Source organism: Mixophyes fleayi, chromosome 3, assembly GCF_038048845.1.
Source record: "Mixophyes fleayi isolate aMixFle1 chromosome 3, aMixFle1.hap1, whole genome shotgun sequence".
In the NCBI taxonomy this organism is placed as follows: Eukaryota; Metazoa; Chordata; class Amphibia; order Anura; family Limnodynastidae; genus Mixophyes; species Mixophyes fleayi.
Genome location: NC_134404.1, coordinates 58406654 through 58427876, shown reverse-complemented (window position 1 = coordinate 58427876; position 21223 = coordinate 58406654). Strand labels below are relative to the sequence as shown.

At 39.6% G+C, this 21223-nt stretch overlaps 1 protein-coding gene across 1 annotated transcript in view; it reads left to right on the top strand.

Moving 5' to 3' along the window:
- Nucleotides 1-19118, top strand: part of STAG1 (STAG1 cohesin complex component) — a 99701-nt gene extending 80583 nt beyond the window's left edge. Inside the window, exons 15-34 of the mRNA XM_075201538.1 lie at nt 164-281; nt 1852-1955; nt 2709-2801; nt 3412-3501; nt 4408-4611; nt 8307-8377; nt 8690-8777; nt 8862-8942; nt 9091-9183; nt 10587-10761; nt 11507-11646; nt 12313-12414; nt 12805-12953; nt 13404-13532; nt 14835-15043; nt 15151-15322; nt 15678-15788; nt 15929-16043; nt 17372-17452; nt 17779-19118. Of these exons, the coding sequence (XP_075057639.1) occupies nt 164-281; nt 1852-1955; nt 2709-2801; nt 3412-3501; nt 4408-4611; nt 8307-8377; nt 8690-8777; nt 8862-8942; nt 9091-9183; nt 10587-10761; nt 11507-11646; nt 12313-12414; nt 12805-12953; nt 13404-13532; nt 14835-15043; nt 15151-15322; nt 15678-15788; nt 15929-16043; nt 17372-17452; nt 17779-17802 (2349 nt within the window). The 3' untranslated portion in view covers nt 17803-19118. The remainder of the gene's footprint in view (nt 1-163; nt 282-1851; nt 1956-2708; nt 2802-3411; nt 3502-4407; nt 4612-8306; nt 8378-8689; nt 8778-8861; nt 8943-9090; nt 9184-10586; nt 10762-11506; nt 11647-12312; nt 12415-12804; nt 12954-13403; nt 13533-14834; nt 15044-15150; nt 15323-15677; nt 15789-15928; nt 16044-17371; nt 17453-17778) is intronic.
- The last annotated feature ends 2105 nt before the right edge of the window (nt 19119-21223 follow it).

The following is a 21223-nucleotide window of genomic DNA, read 5'->3' as shown; positions in this document are numbered from 1 at the left end:
GTAAGGCATTGCGCTGTTACCACAGACTGCAGGAGTGCATGACAACCTTGTGCGTAGGCTGTCTGTGTGTGCATCACCTGCACAAGTTCTAGTGTACCAGCTATAGTTTAGTCTGTAAAGGTTAGTCTTCAGTGTAATGTAATATGTATTTCTCACCCCGTAGTTACACGAGCACGCAGCGTACTTGGTGGACAGCTTATGGGAAAGTTCTCAGGAGCTTCTGAAAGACTGGGAATGCATGGCAGAGTTACTAGTGGAGGAGCCAGTACAAGGGGAAGAAGGTTTGACTCTTCATAATTACACGTTTTGATATTTTTTGTCTCGTCAGAACTCTATTGTTTGGTAATTTCTTTTTCCTTGAATGACATAAGAAGAAAGGGATCCATCAATTGGCATAACCACTCTCATATATTAGATTGAACTGTTCCATTATCCAATTATGCTAGATGAAAGTCTTGAGCTCTTAATTAAACATGCTGAAAAAATGACTGCAGTGGATGTTTGTGTAATTGACATTCTGCAAATAACTACAGTGTATCCATCACAAGTTCTTCCTTACACTAATATATTACAAATCACTTGCTGCCAGTCACATCACACACCTCTAAGCTTTGTAACACATTTATATGCTTTGCTTAAGTAACTTGCTGGGGATGGGCCAAGGAACGCTTATGAGTTGTAACTTCCATTACAGCGATGTTCTTGTACAGCAGACATACAAGGCCGTTCATCTTCCATACACTGTAGTATTCAGGCTAATATATTTTGAAGTACATTAGTAGTTGGTATTTGTACATTGTCATTGGTAGACAATGTTCAATCATTTATCTAATGTTCAGTCCGTCACTTCCCGCTGGAAGACGACGTTTGCAGGCTGCCTGTGGGTCTGGTGATGTAAGCAAACCAAGCTAAATGTTCAGTCAATATATCGTCATTCCCACATGATAAATAGCACCAAAAAAAGTCATGTTGTTCCTATATTCCCCCACTCCCCCCCATCTTTAATATAATCCTCCTACCTCTCAAGCTTACTATTTGTTTCAGTCATCATATTTTCAGAACTAGACGTGAGGCTGGTACCAAAACTTTAAAGCAAAGTATCAAAACTGTGTTTTAAATACTGGCAACTTCCTCCTCCACCGTCATTATTACACTTGTCATTGTGTCACTGTTTCTCCTATTTAAGCTTATTCTCTTCCTCTCCCTGTTAATTTTTATTTGTTGTACTAGGTTAAGTGTAAATGCAATGGTAATACCGATGTGGTATAGTTTATTGTGGGTAAAGGCTACCTTTGCTTAGAATAAATTGGGACTGCACGTTAGTTAAAGGCAAAAAAATAAAGGGATCACTAAGATGAATTAAACCAAAGTTAATATCTGAGTTCTTAGCAAAGGGTCGTCCAGTATTTAGGGACATAAAATCATACTAATATAACTCTATAACAGGGAGATAGAATGCAATAAATAACAAGCCGGCCTGTACCAGCAGGCTGCTTACACTCAGTACAACATCCTCTCTCTGTACACTACATGCATATTGGGTAACGTATCCTTGATAAATGTACTGCACAACAGAAGAGTTGAGGCTGGAAGCATTAGTACAGTGTATAACATCAGATCACACAAGACAAGTGTAATAGGCTTACTTTGGTTTTACTCCATTTTTATTTATTTATTTTTTGTTTTATTTTTGCTCTATGAACGTTCAGATTACTTAAGTCATACTTTGAAATTTTCCAATTTTATTGCTTTGTTAATAAAAGAGAAAATCAATGTTACTTAATGATAAATAGTATTGATTAGATTCCTCATTCGAAGCACTGATTGAACTTTTGGTGTGCTGGATTACAGTGATGTCTGAGCGGCAGGAGAGTGCACTGATTGAACTCATGGTGTGTACGATTCGGCAGGCTGCGGAAGCCCATCCACCTGTAGGAAGAGGAACTGGCAAGAGGGTAAGGTTTTGTTTTACACACACCAACAAAATGTATTGCATACTAGCCAAAGTACCCGGCATTGCCCGGTTTAAATCTTTAAGTTATTCTGCTATCAATGAGTTGGATGTAAGTATCGACCTATTAAAAATAATAAGCAGCTCTTCCAACAAGGTGACTACGCTGTGTCATTTTTGTTTTTATATTTAATGTCATCCAAATCCAACCAGTGGAACAGGCTCCCTTGGCCAAAGTTTTGCCCAGAATACACCAACGGGAGATCCGATCGAGACCCTAAGCCCTGGCCAGGATCCAACTGGACCACCTCGTCTTGGTTTCATCCCAGTCTGTGCTGGCGTGTCCGAAGGCATAACCGGAGCGACCAACAAACAGACCAATGAATTTTATATATAAACTTACAAAACTTTCTCACCACCTGGTGCAGACTCTGCTAGTAACTGCTTATTTCACATATGAACCTCACCTTTCCTGCCTAAAACATTGTTTACTTGCTCAAAGGTGGTATAGGAAGTGTTGGAGGGCAGATATTTACTTAATGTACTGATTCGGGGGGAGATTCAATTAGCCGCAAAATTTTTACAAGAAATCTCCACTGATTTTTCAATCAGTCGAGAATTTACTGTAAAAAGTGAATCTCCCCCATTGTGTGTTTACAAACTGCTTCCTAAACAATTTGGTGACGAACATCCCATTCTGTAATGTCCCTGTTCAAGGCAAATGTGACAATGCTTATAAAACATTATTGTTTTTCAGGTTTTAACAGCCAAGGAGCGAAAAACTCAAATAGATGACAAGAATAAGCTGACTGAGCATTTCATTGTTGCACTTCCAATGCTACTATCTAAGGTACTAGTATAACATGCACATGCCAACTGTGTGTTTATTGTCTAAATGTTTTATCTTTAGCAGCCCCAGGGTCTTTCCCAAGTCATTTATTTGTGTTACTAAATGTAAAACAAATGGGTATTTGCAGGTCTTAAAATACTCAGTTTGCCTGTATATTCACTTAAGTAGTGAGGTGAAACCCAGTCTTTCCCCATGATCAGATCATCTCAAATAACTTTAGTTCTAAGAAGTATTCCCAAGGTTTGCATGTGTATTTGTGAACGTCATTACTGGCTTTTTCTATAAAGGCCACTTGTGTTTTACTGGCCCTTTAAGTAGTGCCACACATGAAGTGTCTGGAATCCTTTATAAATTACTTATCACTCTGCTCTGACTAATATGTACGTCCAGTACAGTTGTTTCACATCTATTAAGGAAGTCTGGTATTTTCTATAATAATTTCCAAAAGATGTAATGTGAAGTTTCTATAAAACTTTCTTCCTAAATCTGGAAAAGTATTAGTCATTACAAGTCTTGAATAAAATCACACTTTACATTCGTCATATTTACACATTTTTTTCCATTTGTGTCACAGGCTATACATCTATAATGTTTGTTTTCTTTCTTGCAGTATTCTGCTGATGCAGAGAAAGTGGCTAACCTCTTACAAATCCCTCAATATTTTGATCTGGAGCTTTATAGCACTGGACGAATGGAAAAGGTACATAACAATATTCTAATAGACAGACATAGATTAAGTTGTGAAATTATACATTTGTATGGCCTGATCTAAATTAGGCCTTATGATATATGGAGGGTACCCTATGATATATGGAGGGTACCCTATGATATATGGAGGGTACCCTATGATATATGGAGGGTACCCTATGATATATGGAGGGTACCCAATGATATATGGAGGGTACCCAATGATATATGGAGGGTACCCAATGATATATGGAGGGTACCCTATGATATATGGAGGGTACCCTATGATATATGGAGGGTACCCTATGATATATGGAGGGTAAGGTATTTTAAAAAAAATAGTTCAATTGGTTGGAGTCGGGTTCAAGTAGTAACTAATGATAGCCTTGTCTATAAGAATGTATTACTCCCTTGATATTGGCTGAATGATTGCGTATATCAGTCACTGAACTCCCAAAATCTTTTGAACAAGTTTTACTTTAATATGCCACCACCACTGACCAATCACAATGATTCTTGGATCACTTTAAAAAAATTGCTATTTAACTTGAGATGATTAGTTTGCTGCTGTTGTACCTTAACTGTCTTTATCATATCTGTGTGAACTGGTCAGCTTCTAGTCCCCCCCCACACCCATTCCTTGTTTTACAGATCAAAAGACATTTGTGTTTGACCAGAACAATAGATTTTAGCTAGTTTGTTTAATTTGCATGAATCTTGCCATTGTCCATTTTTGATTGGTCAAATGAGCCCTTAAGGATCAGTAAAAATAAAAATTGGCATTTAAAGCCAAGATATGAACACCCTCATAATATAGTGTTAAGTGACATTAAACATTGTCTTATTTAGTGTATTCACTTTAGGTCACATGATGATGATTTCTGACTTAATACTGTGTTTTGTTTTGTTTTGTCTAAAGCACCTGGACAGCTTACTAAAGCAGACCAAGTTTGTGGTGGAGAAACACACCGAGTCGGACGTGTTAGAGGCCTGTAGTAAAACCTACAGCATACTATGCAGTGAAGAGTACACCATCCAGAACAGAGTGGACATAGCACATAGTCAGCTTATTGATGAGCTGGTAGATAGGTTCTCGCACTCTGTGGAGGGTTTGTTACAAGATGTAAGTGTCAAGTTGCTGAAAATATTAGGCATGTGGAAAAGGTGTCATCTGTTTTAGAATTGTACCATATTTTAATCTAAAACATTGTTTATATTAAAAAAAAAAAAATCTTGAATTCTGGCAGTCAGTATATGAATTGTACACATAAATTGACTTGCAGATTTACGGCTCATACCCACTGACATTTTCAGCCCTCGCATTAGCAGATGCTGCTAGGAGAACTATTAGATTAAGGTCCTGGATAATGGATGCAGTGTCCAAAAGGACTGAAATCTTTACCTTTTTAAGGAGGGAATCAGTTTGGCGCAGCATTAGAGAAGATTCTTTCTTCTGGTGAACACTCCCAGGCCAAAGTCAGAGATTTTAATATTTTCGGGCTTCCGGAAAAGCAAGGGTGTCTTTCCAAACCTAAACCTTCATCCAAAGGTCATTAGAAGGAAAAACAGGCATAGGCAGGCGGCCAGCCCTTAAGCCCACTGACAAAACCGCATGACCCAACTTTGTCTGTGGTGGGAGCCAGTCTTTTGCTTATCCGCTCTCTGTGGACCAGAGGTCTCTTCTGACCCACACACAAATTTATTTTCTTTTATGCATGAAGCCTTTGGGGAAAGTGGTGTACACTTTCGAAGTGGTGCACCATTTTCACTCTTGGATCTTACAGAACAACATTCTTGCCAAGTGATCAAAGTTCAGGTTTTATTTGGCCACTTAGATAATGAACTTGACACCTCAGACACGGCAGTCTCCTGTGGTGGCTGAGTGTGAACAATCTAAACGGGGCCATAGTGAGTACAGCCTCCAGCCTACAGGGTTGGAGGGGCTGTGACCCTGCACCTTAAGCTTCAGAGTCTTTGGTCCTTTCAAGGAAACAAAACTTCCCATCAATGTACTGAAACTTAATACGGTAAACGTTCTTATATGGTCATTCCTAAAATGCAGGCCAGTTTAAATCCAATCAGACAATGCCACGGAAGTGGCATACATCGAAGGGACACGAAGCTCCCTAGTGATGATGGAATCTTCCAGGATTCTGAGATGGGCTGAATGGTGTGTTACAGCAATATCCACACTTGTCTTCACTGGGTGGAAAAATGGGAGGAAAAATTAGCTGAAAAAAATCATCATGAGGAATGCGCTCTCCACCCAGAGGTCTTCAGTCATTGTGGAGAAGTGGGATCATCCGGATAGGGTCTACTTTGTTATTTAGTTGAGAGGCCATCTACCTTTTCTGCTCCAGAACTAGTAGGTTTTCCCAGTGTTAACCATGCTTCCTTAAGTACTGACAAAGGCCAAAAGAAAGAGAGGCTTCCAGTAATACTAATAGCTCCAGATTGGCCAAAAAGATCATGGCACACCAACAACCTAAAGATTATTATTATTATTATTAATTTTTATTTATAAGGCGTCCGCAGCGCCGTACAGAGACAAACAAATTACAATACAATGGGAGACAGCACAGTACAGTAAGCACAGCAACTCGGTAAGCTCAATGCACAGCTAGAGAGGGCGGGGAAGGGGGAGGGAGGATCCGCAAACGACGGGGCCCAAGAAGGAGGGCGCGGAAGACAGGGAGACCCCCAGGGGGGGGGGGAGGGAGCAAGGTCATCATGGGTCCTCTATGGAAACATACAGTAGGTCAAGGTTGCTTTCTGCATCAGAAATTGTGGGGCACATTACAAATCAAACAGATAGCACCTCCCTCCTTGTCTGTCTGGATGACAGAGATGTAGTGTGGAGCCATGATGCCCCTCACCCCCTGCCCACATTATTTTGTTAATGTTAGGATTGGATATTAACAATTTAATAATACCTGCCCTTAGCAATCATATGTACCCTACATATTATTAAAAATAAAAAAAACATCACCATATAACAGTAATCTCAACACATGTCACTTACCTTCCAAAGCATCAGGAGTCTGTCACACATTCACATGTAGAGAGGGATGGGTGCAGCAGACCGGTTAAATCAGTGATGGGCAAACTTTTTCAGGAGCGGGCCAAATAAAAAAGAAAAGCTTTAGGCGGGCCAATATAATTTATTAAAAAACTCAAATATCTAAATATATAATACAAATTATTTGAATGGGACGGGAGGGTGTTATATCGCAGTGTTACCTCTATAAGTGCAGCGATCGTACAGACACAGCACTTATTTTAGCAGGTTGTTGCAGATCCGTCTTTCTGGTGAGCCACTAACTGACAACACAGCAGCCAATCGAAATCCGCCTTAGTATATGGCCCAGCCCATCTCTTCTCACATGACTTTCAGCCATTAGGGGGCGGGCAGGTGTTTGAGTGATTGACATACGAAGTGTCCTTTTAGGAAGGAGGATGAAGTGTAATGGAGGAAATAGTTGTGAAGGCATAAAAATGAAGGTTCTGAAACATGGTCGGCCCTAATAATTTTATGCATATTTTTAATTAAATTTTTAAAAATATTGGCGGGCCGGATATAACCTCTAAGTGGGCCGTATCTGGCCCGCGGGGCGTAGTTTGCCCATCACTGGGTTAGAGGATTGGAAGAAGGGGGAGACTGGGATAGGAGAGTGGAGGACAGGGGGAGTGGATTAGAAAAGAAGGCAGCTCTGTGGTGGCTGGTCCCAGGGGAGTATAGCAAAGTCATGGTTTCAACAAAGTATTTTAAAGAAGAAAACAAAAGCGCTGAACTTCGACGGCAGGTCCCCTGATCAGTCCGGGCCCCATCCACTGGTACCCCCTGATGGCGTCCCTGATTGAAGTCATGATTCATAGAGCTTTAAGGGTCTCTGTGAAACTCTGTGTGGAAAACTTATAATGCCTGGTGCGAGAAAATTGGGCCTTATTCCTGATGTACATACTCTTCTGCAGTGAGTCCTCCATGTTCAGCTCATGTGCCTCTAATGGCACCTTGGGACCTCAACTCGATCCTTTTAGTCTTAAAACTCCCATTTTAGCTGTTAGACACAGTATTCCATATAGAACTTAAGGTCCACTATTTCTTCTGGCCATCTCTGACGAGAGGAGAGTTTCCTTCGGATCACCTTTTCTGGTTTTCTAAGATGACCGCACTCTCCTGCGTAGGTGACCATGTTTCAAGTCCAAGGTGGTGTCTCTAGGTTCCATTTGAACAAAGACATTATCCCATCCCTAGAGCAGAGTGGACCCTTTGCTTTAGCATATGTCTTGGCTATTACTTGTTGTGTGAGGATGGCCAGTGACTACAAAGCAGACCATTGCCAGATGGATTAGAGCAGTTCATCAACTTATATCTGCTCTGGAAAACCTGTTTCTGATATCATCACTTCTCACTCTGCCAAATCAGTAAACTCTACTAGGGTGGCAGTGCATTGGGCCTTAGCTGAGCAGCTTTGTCGGTAGACCAACTGGTCCTCAGTCCATACCTTCACCACATTCCACCATCTTAATGTTTTTTTGCTCACAAAGATGTAACCTTTTGAAAGAAAGAAAGGTTTTGCACAAAGAAAATGTAATTGTTTATTAAAAAGATAATTTTTATACCTATGTTAAATCCATTTCTCCAATTTTATCCTGCAGCATGACACTTATTTTTTTTTATAAATTCATGCATTGAGATTCAGAATTATTGCTCTGTTCCCTTACAGTTGTGTGTTGACATAAGTGAGCTAAAGGACATCAGATTTACAATAAATGTTTGTAAGCCTGTTAACACGTTTAATGTGTTTCCTACATCAGGTAGACGAAGCCGATGAAGATGATATATACAATGTCCTGGCCTCGTTAAAACGGTTAACGTGTTTCCATAAGTGAGTGCACTATTTTATTATTTTTTGTTCAATTAAGGCTTTCCTGTCATAATGCTGTACCTTGATTAGGAAAGGTAGGAGTAAGGGTTATGTTTAAATGTAATCTCTATGTATGGCGCTCCAAATTTTGGGAAATACCTTTTTTTCTGGGAAGGTGCTATGGATAATAGGTGATGTAACTGTGTTATCCTGATATGTGAAAGGAACTTCTTTTGAAACTTTCTGAAATTACTCATGTTGGGAATTGCTGAATTCCCTTGACTTCAAGTAGCTTTACAAGCGTTATGTCATTCTTTCCACTTTTCATTGCAGTGCTCATGATTTGACCAAATGGGACTTGTTTGGAAACTGTTACCGGCTGTTGAGGGCAGGGATTGAACATGAAGGCATGATAGAGCAGGTGAGCTAATAGGATTGTTTTGGTAATGCTCCAGTAACCGTTTGTAAGAGGGAAGTCCAATATAATCATTCTGATTGTGTTCAGATTGGTGTCCAGGCTCTCCAGTGCGCTCATTACTCCATACTGTGGCAGCTGGTGAAAGTTACAGAGGGCAATCCTTCCAAAGTAAGTGACACCCCAGAAAATGGGTAATATTCCAGTGTTGTCCCACTTATCTTGATTTTGTTTAGATTGCATGGATCAAATCCAGCATTAGTGGTCACATACCTTTTGATTGCTGCTTAATGTTGTAATCCTTTTTGTTTCTTTACAGGAAGATATGTTGATGTTGAGAAAAACTGTAAAGTCCTTTCTAGCTATCTGTCAGCAGTGTCTTTCCAATGTTAATACACCAGTGAAAGAGCAGGTAAGACAATAGGATTGAGATACACCCTGATGGTGCGAGAAACGCTGCCACTAGAGAAGTGTGGGGAGTGAATTCCCAGTAATCTCCTGGTTAGAAATCTAGCTGAAACAATTTCCTAAGGTGCAAATGAGAGAGAAATGGTATATCAGAGCGGTAAAAGCAGTTCTTTATATTTGTAGGTAAAGAGCGCTAATTTGCATAACTGATATATGTCAATAACGTAGTTGTAAATGTTCCAATATTCGGGTATTGTGGTAAATAAATTTTAACGTTCAAAATAGTAATAGTAAGGTTCAATTGACTCTCCTGGTATAGTTCCAGTAATCGAGATGTTTGCAGAATCTGTGTAAACTTAAAACACTCACTCTGAAACTTTGTGAACACACTATGTATCTTCTCCCCCATTAAGTAGGGGGTGGCGCCATTCAAAGATGTAATAAGAAATAGTGTCCAATGCAGGGAGTTTCAGTAGTAGTGAGTCTGTTTACCTGCTTGCTGATAGCTTCTTCAGTTAGCAGACTCCTGACTCTGTTCTAATGGTATCTCAGCACCTAGCGGTATAGGTTCAGGTGGAAGCAGGGCTGCAAGACAGCAGGAGTGATGTTTAAGGTGTAGATTAGCTGGTGATGTCCTGACCTACGCGTTTCACCCCTGTTCGAGTTGGGATTTCCTCAGGATAGTGAAAGTACATAAATTGTAACGCTGGCTGCTCTTAAGTAGTGGTGCAGTCAAGTAGACACCACCCATTTTGCTCCTGTTGGTCCCATTCGTTTGAGAGGGGTGTGGCTTAGTTTATTCGGCAGTAAACTTAAAATGATTTGCACATGTGAAACCATAACAGTATCGTAAGAGTTCAATGTAATCACCAGATCGTTGTTAACACTGTATAACTTTCCCAGCAACCTTTTGCCTGCTTAGGACTTCTGAGCTCTCATGACGCTGCTATTTTATCTGCATGTTACTGATTTTATTTGCAGTTCCTGACGATTACTTGGAACTCGTACAATATTGTTATTGTATCAGTAGGGAATAATTGGAACCTTTTTGTCATGTGTTTGTTCTTTTTCCAATACAATCTGTTGTATTGATAGCGCATGTAAAGGCAGTTTCCCTAACGCATGTGTGTGAATGAGCCCTTACTGATCTGCTTGCAGTTATTGTGTCAAGTATACACTTGTGGTAATGTCACTCAATAATAGAAACTAAACAACCTTCACTACCAGCACTTTTCGATATTATTTTTCCAACAAACCTGGGACATGCACTGGTGTGAATGATTAGATATTTCCTGTATAGTGCTGTGTAATATGTTGGTGCTATATAAGTGACTGTTAATAAACACTGTATGGCAGTGTATGGCCAGCTTAATGACTGCCTGTAATGTGTTCACCTTCCTCTTCCAGGCGTTCATGCTGCTCTGCGATCTTCTAATGATCTTCAGCCATCAGTTAACAACAGGCGGAAGGGACAACCTCATGCTGCTGATCTTCAATCCAGATCTGGGACTTCAGTCTGAACTACTCAACTTTGTCATGGATCATGTCTTTATCGATCAAGATGATGAAAACCAGAGCATGGGTAATGAGGAGGGTCCTATTAATGTAACCAGTCTGTCTTGATACCTTATTGTAGTGGGGAATAATAGGCAAATTCCTTATGACTGTTTGTAACGAATATATTTAATCATTGGAGTACGATAATAAAAATAGTTATGCATGGCCAAACCTCAGCAGTTGAAAGCAGTCATTTTTGTCTTTTGTAGTAGTTCTTGGATTTTTTCAGCTTTTAATAGTATTGTGATTCCCCTTTTTAAATAGACGCCACGGTTTACTTAAATCATAGATCTCTAGAAATCGTTTTTGCTGTCTTACTGCGTGTCAGGGTGACTTCTGTTTGTTTTGCTGTCTGCTTTGCCTGTTTCAGATGTTTATAACTCTACTCACTAGTCTCTTGATTTGAGCTCCCAGTAGGGAATAAAAATAATAGCCTCAGCAACTTCCTACTTTGATATTTTGAGATTAAGTGTAATTGCTGTAATGCCTTATACATCTATGTATAAATAGTACACATATGTTGCTTCTGTAGCGACCCTATTAACAGCCTGTGCTATATATTACTGTGGTGCTGTGTTTTCTGATCTGAATGAAAATAGTAGAAAGAGACTGATCACTATTCTGGTTTCTACTGAACAGAAGTCTGAACAGCTTTCTGTCTCTTCCTTTTGTCTTTGACAATGTTCTTTTTGAGGCCCACATTCCACTGGAGGCATTGCTGCAGGTTTCACCTGGTTTTCTCTTCTCTCTCTCCCAATCTCTGCCTCCAGAGGGTGATGAAGAAGATGAAGCCAACAAAATCGAGGCCTTGCACAAAAGGCGAAACTTACTTGCAGCGTTTTGTAAACTCATCATCTATGATATTGTAGACATGCACGCGGCAGCCGACATCTTCAAGCACTACATGAAGGTACCACCTAGTCCACATCCTTTTCTTTTACTCCTCTATACTACAGTGGAATAGAATGTTCAGCTTGATAATTCATGGACAATGTTTTTATTTTATGCTGTATTTCTAATATATATTAGAAATGTTTTTGTGGGGTTTTTTTAACAAAAAACAAACAAATATTGCTTCCAAAATTTTGAGTAGTGTTTATCTGGGAAAGTAGCACTCAGTTTCCATTAGACATACAATCAGTCTGCTTCCTAAATTAAATGCTGAACATGCATGCACTGTATTGTGTTTGTTAGAATGGACGCCCATGTTCTACTCTGTCTTTGAAGCTCTTCAGGGAGTGGAGAGTTCACACTCATTAGTGAAACGCGTTAGTGTGCGCACAGTACTTGTAACAGAATGAATGATGAACAGGGAAGAAGGAATGTAGATCAAGTGCTAATGTCCCCCCGACCGTACTCCTCATTTAAACGTTTTAAACATGGTGCTCTTGCTAATAATACATCATCCATGTGAACGTCTATCTCTTCTGGGCCTCTACTTAAAATGTAGTAGTAAATGGGCAGCTGAAAATACTATGAGATGAGTTATCAGTTGTAGCATATGTGATAAATGATGTCATCTGCAAAGTGAAATGTAATTTTTTTTATTTTTATTCTTTTTTTATTTATTTTTTAGTATTACAATGACTATGGAGATATCATTAAAGAAACACTAAGTAAAGCAAGGCAGATGGACAAAATCCAGTGTGCCAAGACCCTTATCCTCAGTTTACAGCAGGTAAGTCATAATGTTAGCTTGTGTTGGTCAGATTAAGGGCTTTCTGTGGCAGTCAGTCGTCTTCATGATGGTTTTATTCTATCTTTTCTGAGCGTCTGCCTAAAGCGTATTAGCTGCACCTTTTACCTGCGCATAAACTTCGATTTCTTCCCACACTCCAAAAACATACTTGTAGTTGAATTGACTGCTATTAATTTGACCTTTTTAGTCTCTGTGTGTGTTAGGGAATTTAGACTGTAAGCTCCAATGGAGCAGGGACTGATGTGAGTGATTTCTCTGTACAGCGCTGCGCAATTAGTGGCGCTATTTAAATAGATGATAAACAGTTACTTGCTTAATAAACCCTCGATAATGTACAGTAGGCTGTAACACCACAATTTGTATTTCCAGCTGTTCAATGAGCTGGTTCAGGAGCAAGGTCCTAATCTGGATAGGACGTCTGCACATGTTAGTGGTATTAAGGAGCTGGCGCGCCGGTTTGCACTCACTTTTGGACTGGATCAGATAAAGACCAGGGAAGCAGTGGCCACATTACACAAGTAAGTACGATATGGGATTTCCCATTATTGATACTGTCTGCGCTTAGCTAAATTTAATGTGTTTAATTAGAATTTAAATAGCTGTTAGAAACCCCTGTTATTAACCAAACTGTTCTGTAAGACTTAGATTGGGTATTACATCTGTGTTTAACTTTCTTAATTTATTTCCAAAGCCATTGTAAAACCTATATAATGAAGTAACTATTAGTGGAGCCAAATATTCTATAGTCCTTTATGTGTTTATCCATGTTATGGCGTTGGATCATTTCTAATGTGAAGATGCCTATCGCTGTCACAGGCTTTTATTGTCCTCCAGTGGAATGTATAACAGTCAGTGAGGACACCCACGTATGAGAAGAAATGGTTATAAATAAAGCAGCATAGAAGGAACATTGAACTCTAATACACCTTTTGTGTTAACCATTTATTTCTATTTTTTTCTGGATGCAGAGACGGCATAGAGTTTGCTTTCAAATACCAAAATCCCAAGGGCTTGGAGTACCCCCCTCTAAACTTGGCCTTCCTGGAAGTACTGAGCGAGTTCTCCTCTAAGCTTTTGCGGCAGGATAAAAAGACGGTGTAAGTATTACATGGACTTTGTATCAGGTCCACTTACATCCATGAAATTGGTATTGTACACTTATTCAAGTATAGGAAATATTGGTCTGTCCAGGAAATGGCTTGTTTCAACATTAGAAAAGAGAATACTTTTGACAAGTGAGCAATGTGGCTACTTTTACCTTTTTAAAAATGACAATTTTACATTTGCGTGTTGGCCTTGGTAGGTTGTCGGGTCAAAGCTTTTCTTAAAGGGATCAAGATCCCTATGACAGAACCAACGTTGACTCCACCCCCTGTCACTTTTCACCGTGCGCTGCTAATGCTGCGTTGTGTTGTCTGGATTTCTAGGCACGCTGTGAATGAGTTGGAGTGATCGTCATAATGAGCTGCTCTGCTAGTTGTAGTAAATGCACTGCAGTCAGCGTTTACATGGCAATAGACCGCTAATGAAAAGGATTACATACAATGTTTCTGTGCACATGAATACATACGTTTACTGTGAAGGTTCCTCACATGGAAATAATCCACCACTGAAAACTAGTAATGATGGGCTATTTCTGTACACATTATAACTGTTTCAGATGGCATTTCTGGTATCCTATCGCTCATCTGTGAATTTTGACTACATGGTGTAATATTAAAATCAAATTATACAAAAGAAATGCTACTGTGCAGTTGTCATACATACAGCATGACAACAGATATAGGCAAATATCCCCAGCATGTAGAACAGAAGCTTTACCGCTCAGCTGCCCATCCTTCCAGAATAAGACCGGATACTGGAGATTGCAGCCGGTACAAAGAATAACAGTGGTGGTACAGGGCCGTTGTCCATTCATACAGAATAGGAAAAGTTACTTAGAACTGCAAATACAGAGATGCTACTGGGCAATTGTTTATACTTAATAATGAGAGAGAAAATGACACCTAATTCAGGCACATGGTTACTGTGCAGCTGTCAATCTATAGAAAATTAGTACATACCCATCTGGCACACTGAATGGGAGATATGCTACTGTCTGTGCATCCACAGTTGCATACACCCCTCCTCAGTTGCACAGAAGCCATTTGTTCCACAGATTCACTTTGCCAGTCATCTGATCATTTAAAAAAAAAAAACGTATATCCTTCTCCCACCAAACTCACTTCCAACTCTTAAATTGCAGTTCAAGTTCTACAAATAGGCCTGAGAATTTAAGCTAAAGTGAAGGCATGAACAGCTACTAGGTCTAAGCATAGACCCCTCTGATCCTATATAGAAAATACGACCATCCCAAAAGCTAACCATGGAGTTGGAGCTTATGTTGTGTCTCTTCTCAGGCATTCATATCTGGAGAAGTTCCTGACAGAACACATGATGGAGAGAAGGGAAGATGTTTGGCTGCCACTTATCTCCTACAGAAACTCGCTGGTAACAGGCAGCGATGAGGACCGGTTGTCTGTGAATAGTGGCGGCAGTAACAGCAAAGGCTCCTCTGTGAGAAGTAAGAAAGGCCGGCCTCCCCTGCACAAAAAGAGAGGAATGGAAGGTACGGAGTATAAACTGTGGCTTAACCTGAAGAAAATAGCCGTAGCCTGTAATTTGTGTATGTAGCGTTCTATCTCATGTTCTAAGCACTTTCTACTTGTGTTACAGAAGAGAGCATTGACAACTCCTGGGTAACCAGGAACGACACCATCCAAACCCCAGGAGCACTTACCACACCCCAACTTACATCCACCGTACTGAGGGAAAACCCCCGACAGATGCCTGAACAAATGCCTGAACAGGAGTCTGAACATGGCTCAGAACCAGACTTCTTGCATAAGTATGTGCCTGCACCTTACATCTTTGTGTGGTACCTGCTTTGTACCTACTATACAGTCTTGAGCAGTGTTATGTACCATGACCACTGCTATTGTATGTTAGCTACTTTTGTGTGGCTCACAGGTAGAGCCACATTTGTAAACTGCAATTGTTCTCCCATTAGTTGTATTATATTGCATTGCGTTAGTTTTATATAATTTGCTCTATTTTATTTGTGGTGTTTATGGAATCTGTTCTGTTTTGCTGGTCAGTGACTTGCTGTGATTGCTGCTGGCTGTTTGTTGGGCATGTGATGATCATACCCACTGTATAGGTGAAGGAATGGGATTAGTGTACTAATTTATTCTCCCTTCTAGTCCCCAGATGCAGATGTCATGGTTGGGTCAGCAGAAGTTGGAAGACTTAAATAGAAAAGACAGAACATCAATGAGCTACATGAAAGTGCGGAGTGGTGTCAGGCATACAGTGTAAGTGTTTGGGATGTAGCCCTGCCGTGCGCTAGCTCCACTCGTTTCTATGTATGCTTTTAGATGAAGTGTTTACTTAATAAAATGACACTGTATTGGTAAATAAAAAGTGTTTATGAACCTATTTTTTGCTTTTCTAGACGAGGTCTGATGGAGGATGACGCAGAGCCCATCTTTGAGGACGTAATGATGTCCTCACGGGGGCAGTTGGAAGACATGAATGAGGAGTTTGAGGACACAATGGTTATTGATCTGGTGCGTTACATACAAGTTAGGTTGGACACAGCCATGATGTTTGACTCCTTTGGACAACGTGCAGACTGTGTTTTGATTTGGCTGTTCAATCTCATACAAGCCTTCAGTCTGTCTGTGTGTCAAATTAGCTAGAGACTGCTCATTCGGCCCATGAAATGGGATCTGTTTCCAATTTGGCCGCACACTTAAGTGGACTAGTTGTTGTATAGATCATTATATAGGGGTTTGCTTGTATGGCTGTCAGATCAATGTAGCACAGTCGTTTGCCAGCTGAAATTAGCGTCATGCCTGGAAATGATCAAGTCTTTTAGGATCCGCTCATTCTCAGGTATTTGCCTAGTTTTGAGGCACCCATGCAGCGTGGTTTGTGTAGCTAGCAGATGTGCACCTTATATAAGCCAGTAGCGGCTCTATAGCACTCTAGCAGGCCTCACTCATTCTGCAACCAGTCACACACAGTGTGTGCCCCCAGACAGAACATGACTGCTTAATGATGGCCCTTACTAGGAATAGGGGTGTGGCTGGAGACACAACCAAACCTAAATAGCACAATTAATTACACCTTAATAGAATTAGAACAATTTTAAGTTTACCTAAATAATGAGGTTAACTTACAACAGTATTCTTACTAATGTTGATGTTATTTTTTACTATTAAAACAATTAAGAGATTTGTCTGGCTCACCTTCAACTTACCAGAACAATTAAAGATTCAGTAGTCGAGTTCATCCTGTGATTCATAAATCAGAAAAACTATATTACATAATGTATATTATTGTGGTGCAGCAATACATCAAATATTACTAACTTTGTAATCAACAGTTAAGAAATCACGTTTGCAATTCAATACTCAGAACGGTAATTGAAGGTTCTACAGAAGATAGGTGTTCGGAAATGTTAATATAGTCTCTATGGTACAGCAACGTTTTTAACCTCTAGGTAATATCTCCCACAGCTGCCTATGAATTGTAGACGTGATCCATCTTTTCTTGTAGGAAATTTTTTCTGGTTGCCCTATCAGAAAGCACTTGGATGAAACGCTTAGTTTCTTGCTGAAAATGATTTGTTGCCCCCTTATATTAAATAACCAATGTTCAAATGCGTGCAAGTATAAATGTGAGACATCAATTTAATCTTTTGTTGGGCACTACAGGTACATATGAACTGTATAAAATACTTTACACTGGATCACAACCTACCTTAGTCCATTTAGCATTTTCTAAACATTGTCCCTGGGTTGGTCTGTTGTCCATAGACCTTCTTGAACTAAAGTGAGCAGCAAGAACAATGCATAATGTAATTCTCTTTTATATCTATATGGTTTTCTAGCCAGCATCACGGAACAGACGGGAGAGAGCAGAGCTTCGGCCAGACTTCTTTGACTCTGCAGCCATTATTGAAGATGATTCAGTATGTATATTCCTTGTGATTTCATGACTCCTGTATTCTACCCTGAGAATCTAATGCCCTGGTATGGTTTAGTCTGTTGCTCTATAACATGCTGTTAGACCTGGCATACATGTATACCTCCTGTACAGATACTTTGTAGCATCCACAAAGATATTGATGTGTTCTATACAGTGCTGCAATATATGGGAAACCACTTTCTATAATCTTTACTAAGAATCTTCTGTTGACTTCAGTGGACGTGCAGTTGGAACAGGGTATCAGAAGTGTAGCAACTTGTCAATGATCGGCTTTGAGTAGATGTTATGTGTTTGTTTCTTGTCTTTTAGGGATTTGGGATGCCAATGTTCTGAGGTTCAGCACATACGTGGAACTCTTGTTTAAAGGCCTGTATACTGTGAGCTTCTGTAAGAAAATTAGAACAACAAAGACTTTTTTTAACACATAGATTTTGTTCATCCAAATGCTTGCGGTATTGATGGATTCTGTACAACCTACCAATGGCTCCTGGTGTCTTAAAAGAACACTACAAACACCAAGGTTTGGATCAGTGCTACAATACGTGCTAACTGCTCACAGCTCTATTAATTTGGTCAAATTTTCTGCAAAGCAGTTAAAGGAAAACAAATAATTGGTTACGTAGCCCGTTTTATGGACAAACTGGTTTTATCTATTTTCCTGCTGTACAATTAATCATTTTTGATTTTTATTTTATTTTTTGCCTTCATATGTTGAATTCTTTGTTTTCACTACTTGGCTATCAACTAAGAGGACAGCTGTCTTTACCCCCACATGGCAATGTACAAAAAATATCACACAATGCACTGGAAATGGCAACAAATTTGGGGATCAGACAAGGCCAAACAAATATCAAATTCAAAGGTTTAAGATGAAATCCCCAAAATCGGGTTCTACCAATGGAAAGGATTTTATTACTCTCAATGGATGTCAAGACCTGGAACATCAAATCCCCCCTCCCCCCCTGGAGGTTTTGTATTTTGAATCCACAGTACCTGCCCCCTTACAGAATGTTACCATTTGTTTTCTTTTGTTTTATATCAAAAAAGGACAATTACTCTAATTTTATTTTTTCTTTCTTAACAATACCTGTCCTGCACATTTTTACCAGCAGATACCAGCAAACCAAGGACAGCAGCAATTCACTCAGTTTCATCACTTGCAGTTAACAACAAATATCTTTTCTTGACACTTGTTTCTTTTCCCCTTTTTTTTTGTCGTCGGTCTCACCTTTTTTTATATTCCTTGTATTGTTCAACACAACCGTACATATTTTACATTGAATAAAGCAAACTTATAATAGTGGGACTTACCTGAGTCTAATATCCATGCAGTAAAATACAATTCAACAGTAATATTTTTGTAAGGAAAAAAAAAAGTAACAAAAAATACCATTTTAAACTGTTTTACTGTTGCCTATAACAAGTGCTTGGATGGGTAATTTTTTTTTTTTTTCTTGGTTTCCCTCTGGTCAATGTTGAAAGTTAAATCATTTTCAGTGTTAACTGTCCCAAGTTTGGCTCTTTTTAAAGGGGAATGAGAAAAGTATTTTTCCCCTAGCACAATAAATCCCTGATTAACTACCCTGTTCTGTATTATTGTAATAAAACTCAAAAATCACATGTCTTAAATAAAAGTGATTTTAACAATACTTTTTTACATTTGGTTTTACATCTGCTGCACTTTTGTGTTAAGAAAACAAAACCTAGTCTCTGTTATAGTTTATTTTTTGCAATGTGTTGATTCTTGAACATTTTTGGGTTACTCCTGTTAAGAAATTGTTTTGTACGTATATCCCAGTGAGTATCTCTATTGCATTAACATAGGTAGCTTTTGTTTTGCATCATAAAAAGTTACGCTCTGTAGTGCTTTTACGATAAGAGACCCACTAGTGTTGTGTGTTGTAGATCCAATACTAACGCTAACACGGCGCATGAAAACTCCTTGGTGATAGAAGCGGTTTGTTCCACTGATCGCATAGCACTTGTGATGCTTCTTGTGTTGGGGGCATTGTGCAGGTTTTCCCATGCACTGTCTTCTCCATTTAATGCATTTAGACAAAGTTTAATGCATTGAGATTAGTGGATAGTAAAATGGTATTAGGAAAAAAAACCTGCAAATTAGCAAACACTTTTGACATACTATTGTACTGCTTTTTTATCTTATGGTGTACAAATTCCAGTAGTCCGTACACAGCCTATGACTTTAGTCTTCTTAAGTCTAATGTTTTTTGCAACTAATATCTTAAGACAAATTCAGATCGGATGAAGTGGAAGTTACCAGCAGTTTTGAGCTTCTGAAACTGGAGTTGGAGAAAGGGGGTGGAAAATAAAATCTTGGACATCTCCTTTAAGAGAAATCTATGTGCAAACATGGGCTATGGGCAGCACAGTGGCCTAGTGGTTAGCACTTCTGCCTCACAGCACTGTGGTCATGAGTTTGATTCCCAACCATGGCCTTATCTGTGTGGAGTTTGTATGTTCTCCCTGTGTTTGCGTGGGTTTCCTCCGGATGCTCCGGTTTCCTCCCACACTCCAAAAACATACTGCTAGGTTAATTGGCTGCTTATCAAAAATTGACCCTAGTCTCTGTCTGTCTCCCTCTCTGTCTGTCTATCTCCTTCTTTGTCTGTCTGTCTGTGTGTGTGTATTAGAGAATTTAGACTGTAAGCTCCAATGGGGCAGGGACTGATGTGAATGAGTTCTCTGTACAGCGCTGCGGAATTAGTGGCGCTATATAAATAAATGATGATGATGATGAAACATTACTAACTTATACTGCAGGCATAGTTCAGTAGTCTAAAGGCAATGATGGTATAACATTGATTCTAAGAAATGTACTAGAGATTCAACTATAAATCTTGGGATTGATTCCTTATAATCTTGGAATAAAAATTACCTTTTTATTGGAGTTCCAGGCAGCTAAGATTAGACTGTAAGCTTGACTGGTGGTGCCAGAGACTTGGTCACACCTCCAACACTGGTCTGGGATACCAGAGAACATTTTATGAAGTATACTTGGTCATCTGTAGACTACTTTAAATTGTGTCTACAGCACAGAGATGGTAAGAGCTTACCTGAGAGAACTTACAAGGTCTGGTGCCATTGTTCCTCATCTAGACTTGGCTCTAGTTCCCTGTTTCTTGCTTCTATATATTTTAGAAGAAAGTCAAGGAAATTCAATGATATAGCTTATAAATTTAAGAAATCAGGTGTCTGGAAGTTGCAAGCAAAGAACAAATAAGTTAAAAAGGAGAGTTTCCTGCAAAGTGTAGATTTGATTTTTTTCTATGAATAAAATGCCTTATTATAAGGTAGGTCCAATTTCTTTGTTTCAGGAGGTTTAAGGTCGTCTAAGGATCTCTGGCATCCACCAGCTGACCGATCCATAGACTCGGTTTGTGACCATGAGGTGCGCACAAACATTTGCAATATTCTGGTTACTGTAGTACCGTAAATTAGTGCAACATCACATCATCCTTGAGTTTACATTTCCTCAAGCATCGCAGTGTTGGTCTAATCATGCGATGGATAGGCCTAAGGACTCTTGCTCTCCAAGGCAATTATATGGTCACAATCCCCAACTTGAATCCAACTGATATCAGATTGGCTTTAGTGGCCCTAGAGCGAACATCTATATTGGAGGAGATAGCGGGCCACATGCCTAGTACCATTTGACATACAAAACGAATTCTGGCTGGGGCAGGGAGCTGGAATTCCTCAGTACTAACACATTGTTTTGTTGTCCTCTCTCCAC